The sequence below is a fragment of the Mangifera indica genome, chromosome 12 (assembly GCF_011075055.1).
Source record: "Mangifera indica cultivar Alphonso chromosome 12, CATAS_Mindica_2.1, whole genome shotgun sequence".
Taxonomy (NCBI): Eukaryota; Viridiplantae; Streptophyta; class Magnoliopsida; order Sapindales; family Anacardiaceae; genus Mangifera; species Mangifera indica.
Window position 1 is genome coordinate 10,850,131 of NC_058148.1, and position 19,392 is coordinate 10,869,522.

At 34.6% G+C, this 19,392-nt stretch overlaps 1 protein-coding gene across 1 annotated transcript; it reads left to right on the plus strand.

The window, feature by feature from the left end:
* Nucleotides 1-955: 955 nt before the first annotated feature.
* LOC123192837 (DNA-directed RNA polymerase V subunit 1) lies at nucleotides 956-18,197 on the plus strand. Its single transcript, XM_044605494.1, has 18 exons — nucleotides 956-1,227; nucleotides 2,545-2,653; nucleotides 3,286-3,415; nucleotides 3,537-3,652; nucleotides 4,147-4,200; nucleotides 5,951-6,118; nucleotides 6,848-7,006; nucleotides 7,115-9,001; nucleotides 9,116-9,291; nucleotides 10,030-10,105; nucleotides 10,221-10,354; nucleotides 11,030-11,187; nucleotides 12,222-12,496; nucleotides 13,771-13,944; nucleotides 14,029-14,169; nucleotides 14,477-16,815; nucleotides 17,236-17,350; nucleotides 17,795-18,197. Exons 2-18 carry the CDS (start codon nucleotides 2,573-2,575, stop codon nucleotides 18,014-18,016), a joined length of 6,405 nt encoding a protein of 2,134 aa, XP_044461429.1. The 5' UTR covers nucleotides 956-1,227; nucleotides 2,545-2,572; the 3' UTR covers nucleotides 18,017-18,197.
* The last annotated feature ends 1,195 nt before the right edge of the window (nucleotides 18,198-19,392 follow it).

A 19,392-nucleotide genomic window follows, 5' to 3' on the forward strand; every position in this document is an offset into this window, starting at 1 on the left:
CAAAAGTTTTTTAAATTTGAAATTTGGAATTTAATAGTGTAAAATTTAAAATTTACCCTATAATTTATATTAATTTTAATTAAAAATAACATAAAATAATTAATATAAATATAAATAAAAATATCAATAACGTATAATTATATATTCATTAGAGGTGTTTATACAAATTTTAAGAAAGTTTTTTAAATTTTAAAAAAATTATAATGCTTTTTAAAAAAAATTAATATATTTCTTAATAATTTTAAAATTAATAATTTCATTCTAAAAATATAATTAATAAAATATTTAAATATCATATTATAAATTATTAATATTATATTATAATTTAAAAATATATAAGATAAATATATTAATCTCTTAAATAAGATAAAGAAAATATATACTTACTTTTAATATAGATTTAAAAAATATTATTAATATTTTATAATATATTTTTATTATAATATTTAAAAAATAATATACATATTTATAATTATTAAAATTAATAATTAATATTAATATATAAATAAAAAATTAATTTTTTTAAATTTAATAAATAAAAATAAATCATTTCATCAAATCGTGAAAAAAGTCACTTTGCCTAAAAATTTTGAAAATCACTCAGTGAAAATAGATTGATCTATAGTTTACCCTAGTTTAAGTTAAGCTTAACCATGGTTATTCAACGTACTTGACATTACCATTTCACCCTTCACTCAAAGAACAATTTATACCTTTTACGGAGGAATAAAACAGTTTTAAGGGCAATTTCGTACACATACTAATCATGCTAGATTAATTTAACTGGGGTCCGCACCATCACATCAATGTTTAGAACAATCATTTCCTGACATTCCCATTTTACCCTCCACATGGTAAGCAAAAAATGCCATTTAAGGAAAATGAACAAACAAAAAAACCCGCTGAGGTGCAAATTTGTACTTTGGACGCCCACAAAACCTTTACAGTTCCCAAAAGTTGAGCAGCACAGGAGTGTATAGAGTAAAGTAAAAATTAAAACATGAACTTCAATTTCGTACAGCACAAACAAAACGAAACACTGAAAACGTTCAAGTCTCTAGCTTTCTTCTAATTTTTCCTTCGATTTTCTGTATTCGAAGCTGTTAAGGGAAAACAGAAAACCCTATTTGTTTTTTTGCCTTTTTTTTTTTGGGATTTTAGGTTAATTTTTAGGTATAAAATTACAGTCAAAGTCCAGTGGAAAGCGAGAGACTGAGCTGGGACTTGGTATTTCTTTTCTTTTGCATTTTGTTTATTAGTGCTTGTATGGCGGAAAACTTGGGGAAAGTGTGACATTTTGTGTTGTTTCGTGAGGATTTTCTGATTTTTTTCTTCGAAATAATTTGAAAAGATGAAACAAATGGTTTTGATTTGTTTCTTTCTCTTATTATTTGGGTTTTCGTTTGCTTACTTTGAATTATTTGCTCTGTTTTCGTTTTAGTTTTATGAAATTAGGTTTAACGTCTCGAGGAAGAGAGTCGCAGTAGAGACACAGAAAATTGCTGGCAATGTTTGTTGTTTGTGTGTTTCTGTTTAGTCATTTCTGCTTGTGATTGTTTGGTGAGAAAGTAGAGCAAATGGAATTGAAAAAATGAAAGTTAAAATATCACCGGGATTTTGTCGCCGATTTACAGAGATTTTTTCATTAACTTTTAAAGAAGTCCGTGTTTCTAATCGTGCTGTTCCTCGGTTTTGGATCTTATTTGGTGATAATGTTTGTCATTTGTTTGTAAATTTTTACTGTGTTTGGTTGGTGAGAAAGTTGAGGAAATGGAAATGAAAAAAACCACTTGGGTTTTGTTGAGGGTTTAAAGAGACTTCATTTTATCATTTTGGAGAAGTTTGTGAACTAAATTTATTGTGTGTTTTTATGCATGTTTTGCACAGTTGGAATTTATTTGGTGATGATTTTTTTATTTATTTGTTTATGTTTTTGTACTTTCTACTTGTGTTTGGATGGTGAAAAAGTTGAGGAAATGGAAATGAAAAAAATCACCTCGATTTGTTGATCAAAGAGATTATATTATTTTTATTTTTTTTTTAAGTTTGTGAATTGATTTTAGAGTGTGTCTTTAATGCATGCTTTTGCGCAGATTTGGAATTTCTGATAATTTACATTTTAAAATTTACTACTTAACTCTGATAATATACATTTTAGAATTTGCTTTTGTGATTTGTACTGTTTCTTTCCTTTTATTATACTTCATATGTTTACTACTCAAATTATCGGTTTGTTTACTGGATATTATTGCTTTGATCTAATTATGTATTAAGCAAATATTTTCATTAGTGCTGATTTTAATTGTTATACAGATTTATGCATTTTCTCAGTTCATAATGTTGGAGCGGCTGTTTCTGTCAGTTTCAGTATTTGAAGGATTCAAAAATTAATTGGTGATATTGTATCAATCACTTGATGTTTTCTGAAGTGATGAGTTGAAATTTTCTTTCCTTTTGCATTGACATACATTCATTAAATATTTTACATTTTGCATTCCTTTATCTGATTTTGATTGGTGCTACATTTGCTCTTTTGGTCTGCAGTATTATTTCAAAGTTTACTTCAAAAGAAATGGAAGACAACTCATCATCAACTATTTTAGATGGGCAGATAGTTGGAATCAGATTTGGCTTGGCTACTCAGAAGGAAATTGTGAGTTGAAATACATTGTTTTATCAATCCTTCATTTTTTTTCTACTAACTTGTGTCTTTAACTGTTGTTAGAGAAGTCTTGAATCATTTGTAGCTTTATTACATTGATAAGCGCACGGATACTTGTGATATGATCTTTTTTCACCAAAGTTTAGGTACTGTTGTAATTAGCTATAGCAAATGCTTCACATGTGGAATATATTATTATGCTATTCTAGGAAAAGAACTTGGCCTAATGGCATTCCTGGCAACTGAAACTAGCGGGTGGGGTGGCTGTTAGCAATGTTGGCTCTAATACATTCTAGGAAATTCAGTCCAAAAGCTTAAGCTATTAGGGGTGGGCCCAACATTTGTATATGTAGCCATATGATGTGTATAATTGGCAAAGAATACAATAAAATTTCAAGTAATTATATTTGGCAATTGCTATGAGGATGCTATTTTTGTTTATTTGCCATTCAAAGTTTGAGTTCTATTAATCATTTGATTAATGCTAAAATTAACAGGAAAATCACTTCCTAGAGGCAATTATGTCGCCAAGCTACAACCCTTTTGATTTGTTTACATTGAAACATTTTGCAAGTTCCATTGATATCTTTCTTTTTTCTTTTTCTGTTTTTTTTTACCTCTAGTGTACAGCATCAATCAGTGATTCTTCTATTGGCCATCCTAGTCAGCTACTGGGAAATCCTTTCCTTGGCCTACCACTTGAATTTGGTAGATGTGAATCCTGTGGTACTTCTGAGCCTGGTAAATGTGAAGGTGTGTAAGTTCTAATTTTTTTTTTTAAATCTTATTTTGTATGAACCTGATGCAAATTTTGCATCGTCATAGGCAGTTTTTAGAAGTTAACTCGAAGCTTTGTCCATTTTGTTTCTTTCAGGTCATTTCGGATACATTGAATTACCAATACCAATATATCATCCTAGTCATATCAGTGAACTTAAAAAGTTGTTGAGCTTACTCTGTTTGAAGTGCTTAAAATTGAAGAGGAACAAGGTATATGTGTCTTCGCTTTATATGTTCCTTTTGACATTTTTTGTATCAACTGAGGAAGATGAAATAACCATTTGATGCATTCAAGGCATGCCTTTGGAATACCTTCAGAAACTATGATGAAACAATTGTAATTAGTAATTAAATTGAACTTGCTTGTTAGTTCTCCCTTCCAACTTTATAAGTTCTGTGTTTATCTTATCATTTTGGTTGAATAGCACATTTATTTTACTGTTTATGTATGTATTAACTCTTGCTGTGTGAGAGTAGTGACTTGTAACATCCTTATGGTATTGGAAATACTGAGACTTGTTATTCCTCACACACTTGCATTTTCATGTTAATTTTGTATAGCGCTTTGGTTTCCATTTTCATGTTAATTTTGTTAATTTGGTCCTTTGGTTTCCATTTTCGTGTGAATTTCGTATAGCGCTTCAAAGCATGCTATCATTTGTTTGAATTTCATATGTTTTATATTATGGGTTTGTCCCTTTCAGTTTCCAGTCAAGGACAGCGGTGTTGCACAGAAATTGTTACCTTCATGTTGTGAGGTATGTAAATGTTGAACTCTTTTATTTGTTAGTCTACTTTCGGATTCTTTGTTTACTTTATCTAGACATTATATCTGAGGTCACTGTATTTAAAGTCTTTGTTGGTAATGTTTTTTGCTCCCCTTTTCTCTCGTTATAATGATTTATTTTAAAAATCAATGAAAAAGATAGTAGACATAGTTGCACAAGTATCATAATTTTGCTTGTATTTGGGAACTATTAAATTAATGTTGTCATTTCTTCTGCATCTTTTAGGGTCTATGATCTAATTTACAAATTTGAATTAACTTACAATACTCTCGTGCCAAGGCTACTTTCTGATTTGTCCTAAATTCGATGGAAAAATTCCTTTGTCCTATTTAAGATGTGAGGTCCACTTTTCTTTAAAGGATTTTAGTTTGGGTGAAATGAGTTTATTGGGCCATATTAGATAGGTTTATAAACATTTATTCTGTTGCAAATTTAAAAATATATAAATGGTTGAACAACTACTCTTCCCTCCATGACATAATTATTATCTGAAAACCATCTTGATGCATGATGTGAAATGTTGTTCAAAACAATATCTCATTGAACTGCCTGAGCACACTAGTCCTTAACATCCCTGGACAATCATATTAATTGTGGCTTAGTTTGATACTGACAAATTATGATAATAAAAGCAGTGAAAGTTGATATCAATATAGGATAACCTTGAGGGACAGCCTAGTGATTTTAGTTCCTCATTGTAATCTCAAAGAACTATTATTTTCTTTCCTAGTTTTTTTGGGTTTTCTAGGATCTTTAAAGCTGCAGTGATCTCTCCTTTTGGTTTTGTTGTTTTTGCACTGGTTATACAAGCTCATGATAGTCTTTGTAAAGCTTTTGACCCTAGTTAGATGGATCATTTTTGTACTGGTGGATATGTTATACACTATGCTTTTTTCATAGTAATACACATCTCCGAATTTCTTATCAAGACAAATTGTACCCTCTTTGATCTCATCAGATACTCCTTTTCTGGTTGGAATTTTAAAAGAATCTTTTAATTATTGTATTTGTGTCTTACTAACTTCAGATGTTGCTTCAATATATATGTTCTTTTATATGTTGGAAACTTGTTTATAGGGAATTTTCTTGGGGCCCGTTAATGGTTGAGAGAACTTGGTTGGCTAAAGATTCTGCATTTAGAATAAATAATTACTATCCAATTAAATTTGGGTTTACTTATTGTCTATAGGTTTCATCATATTTGTTTAAATTATCATACTAAAGCCTGACACCTTACAATATTTACTGTTCATATTATCCTTTCTGATTTCATGTTGTATACATAGAACCTTAATAAATGTGTAGTATTAGGTTTATTATTAGAAATGTTACTGTTGTAACTTTCTTTTTTTTTTAAATGGGGAATAGAAAAGGCAGAAGTTGACGAATGTGGACATCTGAAAGCGTTTTGTTCCTGTTTTGTCATTAACATCATATATTTTTCTTCGGTAATCTTTGGAAGTGAATGAATTTACGAAGATCATAAATGTCAATTGTCACACTCAAAAATTACCTTTTTCATTTCATAATTTGGTTTATCTCTTAATAAACAGCCTTTCTACTTGGAGTACTTCATGCTTTTAAATTTGATGAAGATTTAGTTTTACCTCTGGTTCTAGTTTTGCTAACATTTGGAAGAAATGGTAAATAGGATGATTTCCTTGTAATTACGGTTTCTGTCCATTTTGTCTTTTAATCTTTTTCCCTACTTTTCATGTAGGACACCATTCTGATTTCAATTGAAGAGGTTAAAACAACAAATGGTGCTTCTTGTTTGCAATTGAAGCTTCCAGCTAAGTTTAGACTAAGTCATGGCTTTTGGAACTTCTTAGAAAGATATGGTTTTCGCTATGGTGACAGATTAACTCGAACTTTACTTCCTTGTGAGGTTTGGCATCTATTGCTTTCATGTTTTGTTCTTCAGTCTTTTTTGTTATTAATGTTGGTGCTATGTTGTTTTGGTGGTTAATTAGAAGTCACTATATCTTGGTTAAATTTTATTTTCATTTACCTTTTTGTGCGTTATTTCTTGTTCCTCTGTTCTTTTTATATGTTAAGTTTGAGATTTCATCTTTTTTCTCTCTTTTTTGTTTGGTCCTTTTGGTTGTCGCTTATGTTTTATCAGTGTGTATAGTCATGTATTCTAATCTCATAATTCAGAAATGTGGAAATTTATTGTTATGGATTACAATGTAAGCTAGATTGTGCCAGTCAGGAGTGGCTAAGTTTTTTATCTGCATTGTGGGTTTGGGCATTTTGCAGTTACATTAATAAGCCTAAATCCAAGTGAAATGAACTAATATGAAATGTTTGTTTATCTCTTTGTTGGTTTGTGATGTTGTGTAAGAATAGTGTGGAGACTATTGCCTTTAATTTTTTGTTGTCTTATGTTGTGAAAGTTGTTTCTTTCTTGGTAGTTAGGGTGTCATGGGCAACTGCAGTCTCAAGTGTTTCTTTGTTTGTTGAGAATTTTGCTTTTGGGATGGTAGAATGTTCTCAGTTTCATGAAAATTTTGTTGACATAAAATTGCTTCTATATGTTTTCTTGACTCTTTTTTATGAAATTCTTACTTCAAAATTAATATTCTATTTCCCTGTGGGGCACAATAATGTACAGGTGAAGGAAATGCTCAAAAGAATTCCTGCAGAGAGTAGAAAGAAACTTTCTGGGAAAGGTTATTTCCCTCAAGATGGATACATTCTGGAGCATTTACCTGTTCCTCCTAACTGTTTGTCTGTGCCAGATATATCTGATGGTGTTAGTGTCATGTCTTCGGTAAGCCAGTCATGTGCAAATCAGTTTGTTTGCCACTTTGCTTCTATATTTTTCATGGTTAAACTCATGATGTATTTTTACTGCTGTCTTCCACGTCTTTGACTCTAGGATCTTTCCATGACAATGCTTAAGAAAGTTTTGAAGCAAGTGGAGATCATTAAAAGTTCCAGGTCAGGTGCTCCAAATTTTGAATCGCATGAAGTTGAAGCTGCTGATTTGCAATCAGCAGTTGCTCAATATTTGGAAATAAGGGGTACTGCAAAAGCATCTCGCGATATAGATGCACGATATGGGATTAGCCACGATTCTATATCTTCAACAAAGGCCTGGTTAGAAAAAATGAGAACTTTGTTTATAAGGAAGGGCTCAGGGTTCTCGTCTCGCAGTGTAATCACCGGAGACACTTATAAGAGGGTGAATGAAATTGGTGTCCCTTTTGAGATTGCCCAAAGAATTACTTTTGAAGAGAGGGTGAATTCGCACAACATTAAGTATCTACAAGAGCTGGTAGATAACAAGTTGTGTCTTACCTATGGAGATGGGTCATCAAGATATTCCCTAAGAGAAGGTTCTAAGGGGCATACCTTCCTTAGAATTGGCCAAGTGGTGCACCGACGAATTATGGATGGTGATATAGTATTTATAAATAGGCCTCCCACTACACACAAACATTCACTACAAGCACTTTCGGTGTATATACATGATGACCATACAGTGAAGATAAATCCTCTTATCTGCGGTCCTTTGAGTGCAGATTTTGATGGTGATTGTATCCATCTATTCTATCCTCAGTCCCTTGCTGCAAAGGCTGAAGTTGTTGAGCTTTTCTCAGTGGAGAAACAGTTGCTTAGCTCCCATAGCGGTTATCTCAATTTGCAACTGGCTACTGATTCATTGTTGTCGTTAAAAGTATTGTTTAAGAAGTTTGTCTTGAAGAAAGAAGTTGCACAACAATTGGCAATGTTTGTCTTGTCCCCATTACCACCACCTGCATTGATGAAGTGTAAAAGTCTTGGCTCTGTTTGGACTGCATCACAGATGCTACAAGCTATTTTGCCTGATTGCTTTGACTGCTCCGATGACAGATACCTGATTCGTAGAAGTGAAGTGTTGGAGCTTGATTTTAATAGGGACATCATACAGTCCCTGATAAACGAGATTGTAACAACCATTTTCTTTGAGAAGGGTCCTGTAGAGGTTTTAAAGTTCTTTGACTCTCTACAGCCCTTTCTTATGGAAAATCTTTTCATGGAAGGCTTCAGTGTTGGCTTGGAAGACTTTTCCATGTCCGAGGCTGCTCTGCACAATGTTGAAAAGGGCATTCAAAAGATTTATCCTTTGCTTCATCGCTTGAGATCCACACACAATGAGCTGGCAGAGTTGCAACTTGAAAAGGACATTCGGAATGTTAAATCATCGGTTGCAAAGTTTATCTTAAATTCATCTGCAGTGGGGGATTTGATAGACTCTAAAAGTGATTCAGCTGTTAGCAAGGTAGTGCAGCAAATTGGCTTCTTGGGCTTGCAGCTTTTGGATAAGGGGAAATTCTATTCAAAGACTTTGTTTGAGGACGTTGCCTCTCATTTTGAGAGCAAATATCCTTTGGATATTATTTATCCATCTGCTAAGTATGGATTAGTCAAGGGTTGTTTTTTTCATGGTTTAGATCCATATGAGGAGATGGTGCATTCCATTTGCACTCGTGAAATTATTGTCAGATCATCCAGGGGATTGTCTGAACCTGGAACCTTGTTCAAGAACTTGATGGCTGTACTTCGTGATGTTGTTATATGTTACGATGGGACTGTTAGACACTTTTGTAGCAATTCTATTATCCAATTTGAGTATGGGGTGAAGTCAGGAAGTAAATCTCAAAGTTCGGTCCCTGCTGGTGAACCCGTTGGTGTGCTTGCTGCGACTGCAATGTCAAATCCTGCATATAAGGCAGTTCTCGATTCTTCACCGAGTAGCAATTCCTCATGGGATATGATGAAGGTAGCGAGTTACCTAGTTTTCTTCTGGTGTCTTTTGTTCATAACTAATTTGTCTCTAAATATTCCATGAAGATCAAATAATAATTCTGTCATAAAACTTATTTATTCTTTTCAGGAAATACTTCTTTGTACAGTTGGTTTCAAGAATGATGTAATTGATCGACGTGTTATTCTGTACTTGAATGTCTGTGATTGTGGGAGGAAGCACTGCCAAGAACATGCTGCTTATACAGTCTTAAATCACTTAAAAAGGGTCAGCCTTAAAGACACTGCAGTTGAATTCTTGATTGAGTATGTCCTGTCATTTTTTCATATTTATTTTTTTCTCATCTAGGAATTGTCAGAGATACATATTTATGTGCATGATCTGATTATGTAATGTATGGCATCAATGCTTTATTATTTATTGAACATGACTTGTGTCTTTGCTTCATTTGAAAAAGATTATTAATGTTTGCTTTGCTGGTCTATATTTTTGTGATTGTATAGGTCTTGTGGTTGGTTCTGAGAAAAAATAATGATTTGTAGGGTCTGTGGTACTATAAGTTTATCTATGAAATTGTGCAATCCTGGGTTGTTTCAGTCTGATTTAATTGCTGTTTGTTTATCTCTATGATTAAATCCTATCTGAAACATAACATTTATGCTAAACAAAATTTTGATTTAACTCTTTAATACCTAGTTTTTGAATTATTGTTGCACATATTTATATTGTAGAGGATTGACGTTAGCTACCTTTTATGTAATTATTGCACCAAATTTTTTGTTTATTGTTGAATAGCTGGAGTAAGAGTCTTCTTGCTTATTCTAGTATAATTATTTCTATATTTGTTTACACCACTTTTATGGCTTGTATCATATATGTGAAATATAATGCCTACACGTAGTACCAATAGCTTTCGTTACCTTTTCTTTTCTTGCTATCAGTACTTCTAAATTTTATCGTTAGATTTTGTCTAATTAGTACCATAAACTTGATGTGATGCTGAAATTCAAATTGACAATTTTTTTAATCTTGTTTTTTATCAGGTACAAGAAAGACCGACCATTATTAGAAAATTTTGAAACTGATTCAGGCCTTGTTGCACATGTTCATCTCAATCAGGTTTATATGTGATAATAAGTCATTGTAACTTTTGGAGTATAATTTGTCGTAAGAAGCTATTTCTTCAGTGGCAAGAAAGCTTGATTTTGTTAATGATTTGATCTTTGTTCAACAGGCTCGGCTAAAAGAGTTGGAAATTGGCACACAAGAGATTCTTCAGAAGTGTCAAGATACAATCAAAGCATGCTGCAAGAAGAAAAAGCTGAAAAAATATGTTCATTATTTTAAGAATAGCTTTTTGTCTGTCAGGTTAGTTTTGTCATCTTGTAATTTTTTATTGTGATTTTAATTAGTAATATATACCTTTTGTTGAACATAATACTTAAGAGGTGAGTTCCTCTTTCAGGGAGTTTATTGTGATGTCTATCTTTTTATATATTAATTTTCTTTAATTAAAAGTTCAATTATTGTTATAAAGAGAAATAAAAAATTTGTTTGGGATTTGATGTGATAGAATGTGTCATGAAAGAAGAGTGAGGCTGCAACTATTTATTTGGATTCTTTGTTTTCATTGCTTTATCTGTAGGAGAATTAGATTGCCTTTATATGTAGTTTCTTTTAAAGATCAGTACTGAAAATGTCTCATTTGAAAGTACTCTGTGGAAAATGGTTGGGAATTAGGTGCTAATCTTAGCATTCTGATTATAGTCTTTGCTTGGTCCAAGAAGTTTACTCATCTATTTGTGGATTAGGAACCTAGTAGATTTTGGAAAATACTTTCCAAAACATGCTCAAACTCTGTTAAAGGAATGAATTTGTGTTGGTTTTTGTTGGCATGTGTTAATTATTTACATAACCTAGCATTATGTATTTTTGTAATCCTTTACTGCCCTCCTGTGTGCTTTATTAATTGCTTATTATTCTTCCTTTGCTATTAAGTTCCAAATCATGTCAAGCATTTAATGTCTGCTTCTTTCTTGTCAGTGAATCCTGCTCCTTCCAGCGTACTTGTGATGAAGAATGTTCTGACATGCCATGCTTGATGTTCTTTTTTCAAGATGCAAGTGAGAATCAGTTGGATAAAGTTTCATATATCTTTGCCAACATTATTTACCCAGTTCTCTTGGACACAATTATCAAAGGTATATTTAATAAATAAATGCATTTTATGGTATCTAATATTAGTCTTTTTTGCAAAAACTGAGGTTAAATTTAGACAATGAGAATTTAGTCTCAGGGCAATTAATGTGGCATATGCTTAAGAACTTCTATGTTTATTGAGGATCACTAAATTGTTACCCCAATAATAACACAGCATATATGTTGGAAACAATTAAACATGCCAAATTGAATTCTGTAAATTACAGTAAACATAAATACATGTACCCGGATCCCGGTTTCCGGCAAAGCCCATTCGAATACGACGCGAGGTGTTGACTTGAGTCATTTCCTCAGCCCAATTTGCCTCACATACTGCATTCCTTTGGGAGATGTGATCTCTCTGTGCTTTTGTTTGGTGTGTGGTGGAGAAGAAGGATTTTCTTCTGTTAAACAAAAAATATCGTTCATTATATTTGGAGAGACAGTTTGGACATATAAATAGATGTCCAACTACCAATAATGCCCTACACTAACTGCCCTCGGCAGTTTAAAATAAACCAGGTCTGGTCGACCCGTCATGGGTGGACCCAGACCCAATAATATGGAAAGGTCTCAATAATATATTTATTCTCATTCACTTTTGTATCTGGTGTATATGCTAAAAATGTCTATCTTTAATACATATTTGAGAACACTACTGTTTTCTACTTTTTCTGTTGGCTATTATATATTCCTCACTGTATGTTACAATAATCTCCTATGTTGAAGTGCTCTCTGTATGGTTGTTCTTGGGACTCAAAGTTTGTTAACTATATTCTATGGGTTTTTAGTATCATTGAGGGTGATTATTGCTTGCCTCCTTTAAAGAGGAACTAATAGAGGGTGAACGCAGATAGAATGAAAATGAAGTTCATTTACATTTTGTTATGTATTGAACCTGGTAATTTTATCCTTGACGTTTGCCATGTTTTATGTTCACTACTATGTTCAGTAATTTATCTCTAATGGTTTTTATCTTATCTCAATATGATGTCAGTGGTTTCATGTCTATAGATTCCGTCTCTTTAATGTACAGGTGACCCTCGGATTAGCTCAGCAAATATTATCTGGATCAGTCCAGACACGACAACATGGATTAGGAACCCTAACAAGACTCAGCAGGGTGAATTGGCCATTGATGTTGTTCTTGAGAAATCAGTTGTCAAGCAAAGTGGTGATGCATGGAGGATCATCTTGGACTCCTGTCTTCCTGTGCTTGATTTAATTGACACCAGACGTTCTGTACCATATGCGATCAAGCAAATTCAGGAACTGCTTGGGATTGCTTGTGCATTTGAACAAGCAATTCAGGTAACAAGGACTTGCCTCTTGGTTTTTATTAAGAGTCAGATATTTTGTGGTGTTTACTGATAGCTACTGTTGTGCATTCTATGCTCCCTTTTGTTATAAAAAATTCTCTTTCTTATTTTTATTTTAGTGATAATACTATTGCTTGTTGACATTAAAGTCTAACATCAACCACTGCACTGTTTCATGGTTGGTATCCATAATTCATGCCACCTTCCACATTGTGTTCTTCAAGTTAGTAAGTCTAGCCATGTCTCTGCCTAAGGCTGGATTTAAATTGAGTTCGACCTTGAGCTCAACCCAAACGAGCTCGAAACGAGCTAGCCCTAATCGAGCTTGAGCTACTTTTCAAACTCGCAAACTAAAATTTTGATATAGAACGACATCGTTTTGACCAATATATATTAAAACGACGTCGTTTTAATAACGAGTTAGTTAAAACTCGAGCTCCAACTGAGTTCAAGCTTATTTGCAGTGAGCTTGAGCTCAATTATTGCAAATCAAGCCGAGCTCGAGCTTAGCTCGACTTGAAATCAGCCCTATCTCTGCCTTATTTCTCTATTGTCTACTGGTTTTCAATTTGTTTCTTTCAGTATAAAGGCTTTAATTTCCACTGGTTTTCCTATCATCTGTCCATGTCTTTACTTTTCCTCTATAACTTGGAACAAATCCTGTATAATCCTGTGTTTGTTTTATTTACTTTGGATCATCCTTTCTAAATGCTCTTCACTGCTTCCTCCTTCCCACTTCCATAACACTTGTACTTCCTCTGCATTCTGTTTTGACTGTGTTTATTGATGTATATAATTTGCTGATTTTTTTTTTCTAGCACTGAATGATTTTTCAAACCTTTCCAATATATATCATGTACAACAAATATGCACGTATTGAGAGGGGAAGTGGCATTTCTTTTTCATGCATGAATGCAGAACTATAATTTTCTGTCACTTTCTATATCAGCTTTGTTTTCTATATTTTTTCATGGTTGATTTCTTGTTTTAAAATCTACATTCCATTAAACTTTGTCAAATTACTTTTTGTAGGGGTTTTATGTTTCTTTTTAACAGCTTTTGTGATCTGTGATGTATTCAAATTAGTTTACTTTCAAACAGCCTATACGCTTTTATATAATGCCATGCTACTTTGCAATCAATGGAAAGTGGAAGAACCTACTGTTAGTGATAGAATAAAGCTAACTACCACAATTATTGGTTTTCTCATTTTTCTGATGGTTGTCAGATCTAATAGGGGCTTAACTTTGTGGCTGATTTTTGCAGCGGCTCTCAACTTCAGTGACAATGGTGGCTAAAGGTGTACGAAAAGAACATCTCATTCTCTTGGCTAACAGTATGACATTTACTGGAAATTTGCTTGGCTTCAATTCTGGTGGTTACAAAGCTTTATCCCGTTCATTGAATGTTCAAGTACCATTTACAGAAGCAACGTTGTTTGTAAGTAATTCTCTTTTGAGATATTCACTTAGGATCTTCCTCAAATTTTTCTAAACAAATTTCTCCTTGTGTATGGTTGTCCAGACTCCTAGGAAATGTTTTGAGAAAGCTGCTGAAAAATGTCATACTGATAATTTATCAAGCGTCGTTGCATCTGTTTCCTGGGGCAAGAATGTAGCTGTTGGAACAGGCTCGAAATTTGATATTCTCTTGGACCCAAAAATGGTATTATTTTAAGTTTGCATCTTATTATTTGTTGGAATATGTAAGCCCCACATTGGGAAGAAAAGATAAATGAAGGTTAAATAATGTAATGGGTATCCAAGTTAAATTGACCTTAAGTCATTTTAACAATTTTGAACCCAAAACATGTTAAATTCATAATTAATAAAAATGTTGATCCACACTAAGTTTAAAAGGCCCAAGATTTTGGACATTATTCTTTTGGCACATATCCAACTCTATCCTTGGTCTATTACAATTCACAATTTCCTGGATATGCAATGATTCTGTTACTGTTTTTCATTGGCAGGTGGGATTCAATCAAGAGAATGAGATGGATGTTTATAATTTCCTAAACATGGTGAGAGGTAGTGCTGGTGTAGAGGAAGTAAACAATGGTTGTCTAGGTGTGGAAGTTGATGATCTTGTGACTGATGATGAAATGGAGTGGAATTTGTCCCCAGAGAAGGATTCTACTTTTGAGAAGCCGTTCTTTGACGATACCATTGAAAACCAAAATTTTATGGACAATGAGTCTGAAGGACTAAATTGGGAAAAAGGGTCCAGTGGCACTGGCGACTGGGACACTCGTAAATTTGCAAAATCAGATTCTTGTTCTAGTTGGAGCAAGGATGAAACCTGGGATAAATTTGAAAATGTTGGATCTTCTGTGGCAAATTTGTCATCAGTTTGGGGTACAGATGTTAAAGCTGGAAATGATAATTCTTGGGGTGCTAAAGGTAGCAATGACAATGTCAATGACACTTCTTGGGGGCAAGGTGCCAAAGGTCGCAGTGGCAGTTCCTGTGAGCCATCATCTGCCAAAGTTGGCAATGACAATTGGTGGGGGCAGGGTGCGAAAGGTGGTAATGGCAGTGACAGTTCATGGGGGCAGAGTGCCAAATGTGGCAATGACAATTCGTGGGGGCAGGGTGCCAAAGGTGGCATAGACAGTTCGTGGGTGCAGGCTGCCAAAGGTGGCAATGATAATTCGTGGGGTCAGGGTGCCAAAGGAGGCAGTGACAGTTCGTGGGGGCAGGATGCCAAAGTTGGCAGTGACAGTTCGTGGGGGCAGGGTGCCAAAGGTGGCAATGACAGTTCTTGGGGGCAGGGTGCCAAAGGCGGTAATGACAAGTCATGGGGGCAAGGTGCCAAAGGTGGCAATGTCAGCTCTTGGGGGCAAAATACTGAAGGGGACAATGACAGTTCGTGGAGGCAGGGTACCAGAGGCGGCGATGACTATTCGAGGGGGCAGGGTGCCAAAGGTGGCAATGACAGTTCATGGGGGCAGGGTGCCAAAGGTGGCAACAATAGTTCATGGAGGCAGGATGCCAAAGGTGGCAATGACAATTCATGGGGGCAGGGTGCCAAAGGTGGCAACGATAGTTCACGGAGGCAGGATGCCAAAGGCGGCAATGACAGTCTGTGGGGGCAGGGCACCGAAAGTGGTAATGATAAGTTGTGGGGGCAAGGTGCCAAAGGTGGCAATGTTAGCTCTTGGGGGCAAAATACTGAAGGTGACAATGACAGTTTGCGGGGGCAGGGTTCCCAAGGTGGTGATGACAGTTCGTGGGGGCAGGGTGCCAAAGGTGGCAATGATAGTTCGTGGGGGCAGGGTGCCAAAGGCAGCAATGACAGTTCAAGGGGGAAGGGTGCCAAAGGTGGTAATGACAGTTCATGGGGGCAGGTTGCCGAAGGTGGCAATGACAAGTTGTGGGGGCAAGGTGCCAAAGGTGGCAGTGTCAGCTCTTGGGGGCAAAATGCTGAAGATAACAATGACAGTTTGTGGAGGCAAGGTGCCAAAGGCGGCGATGACAGTTTGAGGGGGCAGGGTGCCAAAGGCGGCAATGACAGTTCGTGGGGGCAAGGTGCCAAAGGCGGTAATGACAGTTCTTGGGGGCAGAGTGCCAAAGGTGGCAATGATAATTTGTGGGGGCAAGGTGCCAAAGGTGGCGACGACAGTTTTCGGGGGCAGGGTACCAGAGGTGGCAATGATAGTTCATGGGGGCAGGGTCCCAAATGTGGCAATGAAAAGTCGTGGGGGAAAGGTGCCAAAGGTGGCAATGTCAGCTCTTGGGGGCAAAATGCTGAAGGTGACAATGACAGTTTGTATAGGCAAGGTGCCAAAAGTGGCGATGACAGTTTGAGAGGGCAGGATGCCAAAGGTGGCAATGATAGTTCATGGGGACAGGGTGCCAAAGGAGGGGTAAATGTTAGCTCTTGGGGGCAAGATACTGAAAACTACAGTGACAGTTCGTGGGGGCAAGGTTCTAAAGGTGGCAATGACAGTTCCTGCGAGCCAGATGCCAGAGGTAACAATGACAGTTCATGGGGTCAGCAGAAGTCATCTGAGGTTTCAGAAGGCTTGGCCAATGACTCAAGCCAGCCAGTAAGTTCTTCTAGTTGGGATATGCCAACAAGAGGTGACAAGGAAAGTGAAAAGAATCAGCGGGGGCAAGCTAGGGGCATCTGGAAAGGTAGGAAGAATAATCGCCCTCCTAGGTCTCCTGCGCCTAGTGATTCTACTGCTGCTGGGCAATATACTGTAACCAGACAACGGTTGGACATGTTCACATCTGAGGAGCAAGCTATTCTCTTTGATGTTGAGCCAATTATGCAGTCAATTAGAAGAATAATGCATCAATCTGGGTAGGATTTTTAAGCTTCGTGCATGTTTTTTTCTTTCTCTGCACTTATATTAATAGTAGTGTAGGCTTGCAATACACTGTATTCAAAGTTTAGGATATTAATCTAAGCCATTGCCAAGGTACTCTTCCTAGGAAGCTGCGTATTGGGGGTAATGTAGCTTAACTTTGGCAGTAAGACAACACAGTTACAATTGCTGATAAACTTAATGTTGTTCTCATGAACAATACTAGTTAATTACAGTTGTGATTCAGGTAGCAATTGGTTTCTTTTGTTTTTCTCGTCCATCCTTTCTTGACTGGGGTGCCCCATGATTTTATTTCTTTTCAGACCAGGTTCTGCCTAGATCTTATATTGCCTCAATATTCTTCTTTCGGTCTGCAGTGCCCTCGTCTAATCAATAATGGGTTTAATTTTTTGCAGTTACAATGATGGGGATCAGTTGACAGCTGATGATAAAATGTTTATTGTCGATAATGTCTTTAGTTACCATCCAGATAAAGCTGTCAAAATGGGTGCTGGCATTGATCATATCATGGTATGGTTGACTAACTTATCATTCAAACTGTTTTTTATTTTTTTCTAAATTTTGTCATATATTGTTGACCATTTTTGGTTATTTGTGACAAGTTTATACTCACCTCAAGCTTTTAGGATATTTGTGTGATTAAGTTTGTAACCATCTCTTCTGTGAGTTTCTCAACCTTTTTTTTTTTAAATTTTAATCAAAATCTACAACTTATACTTTTCAACGATTTGGGCCCTTTTTGAGCTGTATGGTACTCACAATTTACGTTTTGGACAAGGGACATGCTACATTATACGAATGCTACTGTACCTAGTTAATAACCTTGGTATTTTTATATGGTACCTTCCAGTAAGGTTACTGGGTGAGTAACTCGGCAGTTTCCATTTTATATGTTTACACGTGAAATGAAACTTCACATGTTTTTTTGTTGCATGGGGCCTTTTTCTATGACAGGTTAACAAGCACAGCAGTTTCCAGGATAGTAGATGCTTCTTTGTTGTGTCTACTGATGGCAGCAGCAATGATTTCTCGTATCGCAAGTGCCTAGAAAACTTCATCAGAGGAAAGTATCCTGATCTGGCAGATGATTTCCTTGGTAAATATTTCAGGAAACCTCGTGGTGGAGGTAACCGGGAGCGCAGTCTTCCCCCACTTCCAGAGGAGAACAAGGAGTGATATTTTCAGCATACCCTGTTTCCATTTTAGTGTTTAGATTGTTTCAACTCTGATACAAACTTCATCATCATCTGCAATTTTTACTGTATATAGAAAGCAGATGTTTCTGCAGTTGCTTCCAATTAAGTAGAGATGTATGAACTGTCTCCTTTTTCAGTAGGAGCATAGTTCATATTTTGCATATTACTTGCAATTCCACCATTTCATATCTAGCTAAGAATTTTATTATCGATCAAATTTGGAGGAGTTTCCAAATTTTTTATAAGGGTTAATATTCAGTGGGTAGATTGGAAGGACAGATTAAGTCTCCTTAAACACCGCATTCACTCGGTTGGTTGCTGCTTATTCCCAATTTCCCTTATGTGAAAATATAATAAAAATATATTTGACTGTTTCTATTTAATAAAAATATAGCTGTACATTCTAATTTTATTCCATTAAAAGAAACTTTTAAACACTCATTTTTCCCAAAAGCATTGTTAATAACTTTTGTTAGTTTTATATAAAATTATTAAAAAAATAAATAATACTCAAATTAACTATTGTTTATCTTAATTTACTCTCAAAATTTTATTAAATATTGTTTATCTTAATTTATATTAATTATATAAAAAAATATTAGTATAAATATAGATAGGGAGGTTAGAATGTATAATCATATTTTTAAGGGTAAATAGTAATTTTTAAAAATTTGATATGTTAATAAAAATTTAAAGGCTGTTTTGAAATTTAAAAATATTTAAGGTGTTTTTGAAAATTTAAAAATTTAATGTTTCATCAATTTAAAAAAATGAAGTTGTATTTACAAATAACATAATAAATTAAGAATATAAATATCATATTACAAAATATTGATATTATAGTTATATTTTCAAAATATAAAAAGTGGATAAATAACATAGCTCATATATTTGTTTGCCTATAGTAAATTTTTAAAAAATTATATTTGCATAATTATCCATAAACAATTTAATTTGTATGGGTGTTATTGTAATATTTTATACTTCAAGTACAACGACAATTAGTTACACTCTTATCAGGAGCAAATCTAAGGGAAGTTAAAAATAGATACCTGACCTCCTTGAGTTTGAAAATTGTGAATTACCCCTTTTTTATATGAAAAGTAATATTTTGATATCCTTTAAACTTAGAAAAATTATATAGTTTAATAAATTTAAATTCTTTAAAATATCAAAATAATTCTTAAAACTTCATACCAACCCTTCTTAAAATTTATTATTTCTTAATTGACCTCTTACATTTTTATTTTTATTTATTTTGACTTCTCTATATTATATTGTTGAGTTTACTATTGACTCTTATCTAGGATGATAATAGGGAGGGACAGAGAGGGAATCTCAATCCTGTCTTAGTTC

Excerpts from the sequence above, each read along its gene's own strand:
- LOC123192837 (XM_044605494.1), top strand. The coding sequence starts at position 2,573 with ATGGAAGACAACTCATCATCAACTATTTTAGATGGGCAGATAGTTGGA. Across the intron at positions 14,170-14,476 it reads TTCTCTTGGACCCAAAAATG|GTGGGATTCAATCAAGAGAA; the intron begins GTATTATTTTAA and ends TTTCATTGGCAG. Across the intron at positions 17,351-17,794 it reads CTGGCATTGATCATATCATG|GTTAACAAGCACAGCAGTTT; the intron begins GTATGGTTGACT and ends TTTCTATGACAG.